Below are 10,000 nucleotides of genomic sequence, written 5' to 3'. Positions count from 1 at the left end.
AGAGCCAGAGCATTGGGTTGGCATTGGCAGGGAAGAAGGGTCCAGTAGGCAGGCAGGCAGTGGGGTGCTGGTAGCTCAGGAGGTTGCATGTCCTCCTGACCCTGTTGAACAGTCCTTGAGCAAGACCCTTCAAGTCTCCAAATCCCTGGCATCAAAAACCAGATGCAGAATCAGTAAGAAGACACAAAGGGCTTAGGGCGCTCAGGAGACTTCAGAAAATTACTTGCTCAGGTGCTCTTCTGCGACGGGTGAAGTGAGAATCCAAAGAAAAACGAGTTTGCAGAGGCACTCTGAGGTTGAAAAAGTATAAAAAGCCTTTAATTCATCATGGCACGAACTGGTTAAAAGCACATGGGCCTACGCGTTGCGGCCATATTGGCCTTCATCAGGGCATAGAAACAGGAAGTACAACAAAGCTTAAAATGGACACCCTTAGGTGTTCAGTGGGTGGAGCCTTCCCATTGTCACACACCATGTGACTAACAACAAGTAGATTGAAAAACAAACAAACAATTAATTAGCAAAATAATAACAAAGAGACATCTCACTAAGTGAGAAAGAGAGAGAGAGAGAGAGAAATAGATTTCAGTTGAGAAAGTAATAAAAGTACACAAATAAATGTCCATGCTTCATAAAAAGGGGGAAAAGTCACATTCCTCATTAAGGCCAGGGAAAGAGGTTGCCTTAAGTTGCAGAATCAGTAAGCTTTGATCCACAGGGCTCAGTGTGCTAGTGATTAGCTTGGTATAGGCGGGTAACACTCCACAGGGCTGGGTGTGCTAGTGATTAGCTTGGTATAGTCGGGTAGCACTCCACAGGGCTGGGTGTGCTAGTGATTAGCTTGGTACAGTATAGTCGGGTAGCACTCCACAGGGCTGGGTGTGCTAGTGATTAGCTTGGTACAGTATAGTCGGGTAGCACTCCACAGGGCTGGGTGTGCTAGTGATTAGCTTGGTATAGTCGGGTAGCACTCAAAGCTCAAATGGTCCTCCCCAGTATTGAATTCTTTGTATTCCACTTCTCTTTCAGCACTGAAAAAACTCTTTTAGCTATTTTCACTATTTCATTCTGAATTTTACATAAAACAAAACAAATCTAAGACATCCATGGATTGGGTTCCCGGCAGAGGACCAGGCCCATGTGTGACGTGTAACTCCTCTCCCTCTCTCTCTCTCTGCAGGAACATCATGAGCAATAAGGTGTTCTATCAGCACCCCAACCTGATGAGAGCGCTGGGCATGCACGAGACCGTCATGGAGGTCATGGTCAACGTGCTAGGAGGAGGGGACTCCAAGGTAGAGCACACACTCCCTCATTTGGCTAATCAGAGCAGACAATGCTGACATGATGTGCTATTTAAGCTAGCGAGGGACAGGGTTCCTCATTAAGTGCTAGTTATGCTAGAGTGGGACAGTGTCCCTCATTAAGTGCTAGGTATGCTAGAGTGGGTCAGTGTTCCTCATTAAGTGCTAGGTATGCTAGAGTGGGACAGTGTCCCTCATTAAGTGCTAGGTATGCTGGTGCTAGGTATACTAGAGTGGGACAGTGTTCCTCATTAAGTGCTAGGTATGCTGGTGCTAGGTATGCTAGAGTGGGACAGTGTTCCTCATTATGTTCTGCTAGTTATGCTGGAGAGGGAAAGTATTCTCCTGTTAGCATGTGTTAGCAAGGGACAGTAGTATTCATGATCCCATTAAGCTGTCCACTAGAGGTCTGTGCGGGACTGATTTTCCATTATTGCAGTTTGTTGTTGTGTTCCGGTGGTGATGGTGTTCGTGTCCACTTGTTGTTGTGTTCCGGTGGTGATGGTGTTTGTGTCCACTTGTTGTTGTGTTCCGGTGGTGATGGTGTTTGTGTCCACTTGCAGGAGATCCGTTTTCCTCGCATGGTGACGAACTGCTGTCGCTTCCTGTGCTACTTCTGTCGGATCAGCCGTCAGAACCAGCGCTCCATGTTCGACCACCTCAGCTACCTGCTGCAGAACAGCGGCATCGGCCTGGGTGGGTGGACACCTCTTCAGCTGCATGCTTTCACGAAACTGCAGACTCTCCAGAATACGCTTTCTAGAGTACATGATGGCGGATAAGATGGATCGAGACACATATTTTCAGTCGCTACCACTAAAAGCGTGTTGGTTACAGAGGAAGGGCTGGTGGCTTTTTAAAGTGTCTGTCTGTGTGGTTGCCGTTCCAGGTGTGCGTGGGTCTACTCCTCTAGACGTGGCGGCCTCCTCCTGCATCGACAACAACGAGCTGGCATTGGCCCTGCAGGAGCAGGACCTGGAGATGGTCAGACCATAGTTTAAACTGTTTAAACATGAAGCATGTCAGACATCTATTCTCATCTCTCCTTATCTAAACATGAAACAGGATCTAAGATGATCAGACAGCTTTGCTGGGCCCCCGCTATCTAAACATGAAACAGGATCTAAGATGATCAGACAGCTTTGCTGGGCCCCCGCTATCTAAACATGAAACATGATCTAAGATGATCAGACAGCTTTGCTGGGCCCCCGCTATCTAAACATGAAACATGATCTAAGCTTTTTGTATTCTCCATGCTAACTTGTTCAGATGTCAGACATCTATTCTCAGCTCTCCTTATCTAAACATGAAGCATGATTTAAGTATGCCTCCTTATTTGCCATGGTTATATTACCATGATGCTCCATAAAGAAGACCTTTAAAAACTTCTGGCCTCAAGATATCCTCACAATATTCAATTATTTTTCCAGTGTTACCGTCCGACTGTTTGAAGGGCGTAGGCTTGCATATGGACCATAACAATATTTTGAGATGACCAAAATTTCCCTTCCAATATTTTAGTGAACTCATTCAAATTCAAATTAGTTTTGTTGTGAAGTTGTACTGTATTCCTCCGCACATGTCCTCATCAAGTTTAAATCTCCAGGGCAACCAGTTTATGTCCCTACCAAAGCTGAGACCAAACCCACGCCCTTGTACTGTCCTACTGATTCTGACTCCTGTGAGGTTCCCCTGCCCTACTGGACTGGTAGAGTTGTAGCTCATCAGATTCAGCAGACTATGAAACAGAAAAGGCGGGGTTTTGGTGCTAAAAATGTGTGTTAGTTAACATGTTTTTAATTTTGTAAGGTATCCAATTGAAGTTCCTTAAAGTTAATATGGAGAGAGAGATAAGGAGAGAGGCCGTAGGTTACGCTGATTCTATAACAGCTAGCGGAGTGCCTAAAACCCCCCTTAGCTGTTGTAGAATCAGCGTAACCTACGGCCTTGAGTGGCTTATTGCTTTTCTAAAATAATATAGAACGAAATATAGAACGAAATGCAGTCAAGGTGTATGTTTGTGCTGAATTTTACAATGGCATCGAACGTGATTCAGCCAATCACAATGAAGGACTGGAACTATCAGTTTTAGAAAGATAAATAGATACTGGTAGATAGATAGTTTATTGATCCTCAAGGGGAAATTCAAGCATTCAAGATATAGCATTTAATGTGGTGTTAGGGCATGTTTTATGCAGTATAGAGTTGAGTGTGCTCTTACTGCAGGGATGTAGTGATGGTTAATAGGGCATGTTTATGCAGTATAGAGTTGAGTGTGCTCTCACTGCAGGGATGGTTAATAGGGCATGTTATGCAGTATAGAGTTGAGTGTGCTGGCCCTCCTCTCTGCCTCCTCTCGTTGCATGTGTGCTATTTAAAGGAGTGTTTAATAGGGTCTTATGCTGTATAGAGTGTTGCTGACTGTGCCACCTCTCCCTCTCTCTCTGCCAATCTCTTTCTCTCTCTCTCCCTCTCTCTCATCCCCTCCATCTCCCTCTCACCCTCCCTCCTTCTCCCTCTCTCATCCTCCTCTCTCTCTCCCTCTTCCTCCCCCCCTTCTCCCTCTCCCTCCCACTCTCTCTCTCCTCCTCTCCCTCCCTCCCTCTCTCTCCCTCTCTCCACAGGTGGTGAAGTACCTGGCTGGCTGTGGGCTGCAGAGCTGTCCCATGCTGCTGGCCAAAGGCTACCCAGACATCGGCTGGAACCCCTGTGGAGGAGAGAAGTATCTGGACTTCCTGCGCTTCGCCGTGTTTGTCAACGGTACATCTCAGCCGCTTAAGGGCCGTTCACACCGAGAATGATAATTATAATAATAACCCCAAATAAGGATCGTTCTAGCTAATATGATTGACATCCACACCAGGGCTCTACATTAATGGGCTTTAGCAGCTTTGGTGTATGTGTGTGTGTGTGTGTGTGTGTGTGTGTGTGTGTGTGTGTGTGTGTACGTTTTCATTCATATGTATGGATGTCCTGTAGGGGAGAGCGTGGAGGAGAACGCTAATGTTGTTGTGCGTCTGCTGATTCGTCGGCCCGAGTGCTTTGGCCCCGCCCTGAGAGGGGAGGGGGGTAACGGTCTTCTGGCCGCCATCGAAGAGGCCATCAAGATCTCTGAGGACCCTGCCCGAGATGGACCCTCCGTCAAGAAAGACAGACGCTTCCAAATGTAGGAATTTGGATCTTATTATAAAAGTTTTGTTTTTCTTTTCATTATTTTATTTCTTCTCATTATTATTATTATCATTATTATTATTATTATTGTTATTGATATTGTTATTGTTACTACTTTTCTACTGTTAGTTCTATGAATGCTTAGTATGTGGTTGTATGTCCAGTCATGGCGGCGGTGAGGAGCAGCATGAGGAGAATCGTGTCCACCTGGGCAACGCCATCATGTCCTTCTACTCAGCACTCATCGACCTGCTGGGACGCTGCGCACCGGAGATGCACGTAAGAGAGAGAGAGAGAGGAGGAGAGAGAGAGAGAAGGAGAGATGGATGGGGAGAGAGAGAGAGAGAAAGGGAGGGATGGATGGGGAGAGAGAGAGAAAGGGAGGGATTGATGGGGAGAGAGAGAGAGAGAGGGGGAGAGAGTGAGAGAGAGAGAGGGAGGTATGGATGGGGAGAGAGGGGGAGGGAGTGAGAGAGAGAGATGGAGTGGGATTTCTATTGCCCCTGTGGTTTACCCCTGTACTCTGTTCTATTGCCCCTATGGTTTAAAAATCTTGAATTTCCCCTACGGATCAATAAAGTATATCTATCTATCTATTATCCCTGTACTCTGTTCTATTGCCCCTGTACTCTGTTCTATTGCCCCTGTGGTTTACCCCGTGGTGTTCTCCTGCCCACAGTTGATCCAGGCGGGTAAGGGAGAGGCCCTGCGTATCCGCGCCATCCTCCGCTCTCTGGTGCCCCTAGAGGACCTGGTGGGCGTCATCAGTCTGTCCGTACAGATACCCGCCTTTGGCAAGGGTGAGACTCTCTCTCACACACACACACACACACACCCACACACACACACACACACACACACACACACACACACACACACACCTATATCACCTGTTAAATGGCAGGCAAACAGGCAGCCTGCTGTTTGGGATCCCACATGTGTGTTGTTGTCCTGCAGACAACTGCATCATCGAGCCCAAGATGTCGGCCAGTTTTGTCCCTGACCACAAGGCGCCCATGGTGCTGTTCCTGGACCGTGTCTACGGCATCGACAACCAGGACTTCCTGCTGCACGTGCTCGAGATCGGCTTCCTGCCGGACATGAGGGCCGCCGCTTCACTCGACACGGTAAAAACGCACGCGCCGCGCGCACACACACACACGATATTTCACTCACACATAGTCTCCCACATCGCTCTGTATCCTGACGCAAACACACACACACACACACACACACACACACACACACACACACACACACACACACACATGCACTTGCACACATGTGACACACACACACACGTCACACACACATATACACAAAAGCATACACACACATACAGTATACTCACACAAGCACACACACACACACACATAGGCGTAGATTTGCGTGGGGTCCGAAGGACGTGTCCACACCAATATCAAATAATGACTGAAATGTCCCCACCAATATTAAGGTTGAAACGGGGAAAAATGCGGTACACAAAAGGTTAAATAATTTCCCACTTCAGTACCACCACCCAAAATACGTCTTTGAGACAGATCTGTTTTTTGATTGGCTTAGCTCCCTGTAGACTATAATGCTGTCGATTAGAAGTTTTTGGCACACTTGGCTGCAAAAATCTTAGCTCTATAATCTTTGCTTGGCTGTCGATTCGAGGATGTCGGGCATGAAAAGAAAGGTGGAGGACATCAGAAGTTATTTCAAGAAACATGGTATGCTACACATTTAGTTGACAGTGCTATATGTGTATAACCTATTAAATGGACGTTGGAATCAACCAAATACCAGCTAGTTCAGCTATATTGCGCTAGCAGATTTGTGTACTATGACAATGGTTACTAAGGAAAGGAAATGCATGCGTTTAACCAGCAATGCAATGTTTGCTAAAATGAATGAAAATGGCCAAACCTACGCCCTTGCACACACACACACACACACTTCTTTACAGTTCAATGTGTCTTTATCTGTCTTGTTCATTTTGCTTGCTGTTGTTTGGTCCTCCACCCACCAGGCGGCGTTCAGCACCACTGAGATGGCTCTGGCCCTGAACCGGTACCTGTGCTCGGCCGTGCTGCCCCTCATCACCAAGTGTGCACCGCTGTTCGCCGGCACCCCGGGCCACCGCGCCATCATGATCGACTCCATGCTGCACACCATCTACCGCCTCTCCAGGGGGCGCTCTCTCACCAAGGCCCAGCGGGACGTCATCGAGGAGTGCCTCATGTCCCTCTGCAAGTGGGTGCCCCTACTGGTCGTGAAGGGGAACACGCTTTACTGAATGGTTACCAGCCATGCTGATGTGACCTCAGCTTCCACATTGACCTGTGTTTGAGTGTAGTACTGTGGTGCCAGGTGTCCCAGGTTCCACTTGATGTGGCTAGTCAGCCCACAGAGCTCTTAGAGACCATCTGTTAAGATTCAAGTTCAGTATGTAAAATTGCTGTTGCACAATTACTCAACATCACCTCAACCAAGTCCAACCCCTAATCTTGACCTTAGCAATACATTTTACTTAGCAGTGTCAACAAATAGTTTGTTCATAGTTTGAACATCTGTAGATAGCTTGTAGGCATATATCCAAGTAAAGTGTGACCCCAGATTGAACCCTATAACCTCATTGCCATGGTAACCCAGGTTACGCCATGCCCTAATGCATCATAACCATGGTAACCCAGGTTGTACCATGCCCTAATGCATCATAACCATGGTAACCCAGGTTGCACCATGCCTTATTGCATCATAACCATGGTAACCCAGGTTGCACCATGCCCTAATAATGCATCATAACCATGGTAACCCATGTTGTTGTGTGTTCTAAGGTACCTCCGTCCATCCATGCTGCAGCACCTGTTGAGACGGCTGGTGTTCGACGTGCCCATTCTGAATGAGTATGCCAAGATGCCCCTCAAGGTAACGCTGCCCAAACCCTGCTTTATTACTACTAAAATGGGACTTGCTATATGCCAGTCGAGATTAAATCATAAAATCACAAAATCTTATAAGTCTGAATCTGCTTTTCACCAAACAAAGTGACATAAACCAGAGATGGTTTACCAAAGAATCTTTGCATAACCCTTTCATAACATCGTCTTTTGCCATGCTTACAGCTGCTGACCAATCACTACGAGCGTTGCTGGAAGTACTACTGTTTGCCCAACGGCTGGGCCAACTTTGGGCTGGCATCAGAGGAGGAGTTGCACCTCACCCGCAAACTCTTCTGGGGCATCTTTGAGTCGCTCGCGCATAAGGTACGATATTTCACTCACACATAGTCTCCCACATCGCTCTGTATCCTGACGCAAACACACACACACACACACACACACACACACACACACACACACACAGTAATCTTTGAGTCGCTTGTGCAGAAGGTAAGATATCTCACTCTCACACACCCTCACATCCCTCTGTAGCTTCACAACACACACACACACACTCACACACACACACACACACACACACACACACACACACACACACACACACACTCACACACACACAGACACACACACATACTTACACACACACACACACACACACACACAGACACACACACTCACACACACACACGCGCACACACTCACACACACAGTCATCTCCGAGTCGCTTAGCCATAAGGTACGCTATCTCAGTCTCACACACAGCACATATCCACACATCCCTCTGTAGCTGTCTGCGAGGCCTGCTAAGGCTCTCATTTCTTATTGTGATAGTTGGGTCTTTACATATCACAGTGCTTTTGTGGGGGGCAGATAGAGTCCAGTCAGTCAGTGAGACTTAAAGTGATTTACAACAGTATGGAAATGAGTCTGCAGAGCCATTTCATTTGACATCTCATTTATTGTCATACATTTTTGTAATAAAATGTATGTTTAAAGGGACACCAGGCACGAGTGCTTTTTCTCTACGAAGCTCCCCCTAGCGTCTGTACGTGTCGATACGTGTGCGAGCCCTCGCTCGGTCTGAAGCTCTTTTCCTTTTCTTTGCGTCTTCCGTCAAGAGCTGCTTCTTCGTCGGCTCTGCCATTATACACACGTTTACAACAATCGCTAGCGTTTCATTAGCCTGCCTCTGTGCTGGGGATGCAGGATGTAAACTGATCCTGCTTCTCGCGATGTCTGAGACTTTGTGAGACTGAAGGTCGGCGGGTACGATACACCGAACTTGCAAGGGGCATATTCTTCCTACAGGAAGTAGGGGCGGGCGAGAGAGTCTTCATTCGCCCTGTAATGAGTCATTTAACTATATACCGACTTACGAAGATGAGTAATTAACACAAAAATGTTGCCTGGTGTCCCTTTAAAATAATAAAGCGAGCGAATAAAACAAGTACTATGTATTATTCATATACAATATTACAACTCTTGTATTGACCTCTCTTATACTGTAGAAAGGCAACACTGGTCAGTGTACATTAGTGAGTGTCCATCTCCCTCCCTGTAGAAATTTGACTCGGAGCTGTTCAAGATTGCCATGCCATGTATCTGTGCCATCGCGGGTGCCATCCCCCCGGACTACGTAGATGCCAGCTACTCCTCCAAGACAGAGAAGAAGGCGTCCGTCGACGCAGAGGGCAACTTTGACCCCAAACCCGTGGAGACCACCAAGTGAGAGCCTCTGGGGGCAAGGGGGGGGGGGGGGGGGGTATGGGACTTACACAGTACACACTTACAGGCTATATGTTAGTATGGGACTTACACAGTACACACTTACAGGCTATATGTTAGTATGGGACTCACACAGTACACACACACACAGACTATATGTTAGTATGGGACTTACACAGTACACACTTACAGGCTATACGTTAGTATGGGACTTACACAGTACACACTTACAGGCTATACGTTAGTATGGGACTTACACAGTACACACTTACAGGCTATACGTTAGTATGGGACTTACACAGTACACACTTACAGGCTATACGTTAGTATGGGACTTACACAGTACACACTTACAGTCTATACCTTAGTATGGGACTTACACACACACTTATAGGCTATACGTTAGTATGGGACTTACACAGTACACACTTACAGGCTATACGTTAGTATGGGACTTACACAGTACACACTTACAGGCTATACGTTAGTATTGGACTTACACAGTACACACTTACAGGCTATATGTTAGTTACAGGCTATACGTTAGTATGGGACTTACACAGTACACACTTACAGGCTATACGTTAGTATGGGACTTACACAGTACACACTTACAGGCTATATGTTAGTATGGGACTCACACACACACACACACTTACAGGCTATATGTTAGTATGGGACTCACACAGTACACACTTACAGGCTATATGTTAGTATGGGACTCACACACACACACACACTTACAGGCTATATGTTAGTATGGGACTCACACAGTACACACTTACAGGCTATTTGTTAATATGGGACTCACACAGTACACACACACAGGCTATATGTTAGTCATTCAGCTATATGTTAGAGGGTATGTGTTAGTCATTCAGCTATATGTTAGAGGGTATACAGTATGTTAGT

The 10,000-nt window shown here is 46.6% G+C and overlaps 1 protein-coding gene across 1 annotated transcript in view; it reads left to right on the top strand.

The window, feature by feature from the left end:
- ryr1a (ryanodine receptor 1a (skeletal)) overlaps window positions 1-10,000 on the top strand; it is a gene marked incomplete at its 3' end in the record, with an annotated part of 121,471 nt that overhangs the window by 54,828 nt on the left and 56,643 nt on the right. Inside the window, 12 exon segments of the mRNA XM_076262437.1 lie at window positions 1,181-1,295; window positions 1,868-2,000; window positions 2,194-2,288; window positions 3,929-4,064; window positions 4,284-4,470; window positions 4,640-4,754; window positions 5,155-5,275; window positions 5,433-5,602; window positions 6,490-6,713; window positions 7,298-7,388; window positions 7,586-7,726; window positions 8,925-9,088. Coding sequence (XP_076118552.1) covers window positions 1,181-1,295; window positions 1,868-2,000; window positions 2,194-2,288; window positions 3,929-4,064; window positions 4,284-4,470; window positions 4,640-4,754; window positions 5,155-5,275; window positions 5,433-5,602; window positions 6,490-6,713; window positions 7,298-7,388; window positions 7,586-7,726; window positions 8,925-9,088 — 1,692 coding nt within the window.

Source organism: Alosa pseudoharengus, unplaced genomic scaffold, assembly GCF_046254945.1.
Source record: "Alosa pseudoharengus isolate Yale_2024_CS ecotype anadromous, Long Island Sound unplaced genomic scaffold, YU_APseudo_1.1 YU_APseudo_1.1_scf_28, whole genome shotgun sequence".
Lineage (NCBI taxonomy): Eukaryota > Metazoa > Chordata > Actinopteri > Clupeiformes > Clupeidae > Alosa > Alosa pseudoharengus.
This window is presented reverse-complemented; position numbering and strand designations above follow the sequence as displayed.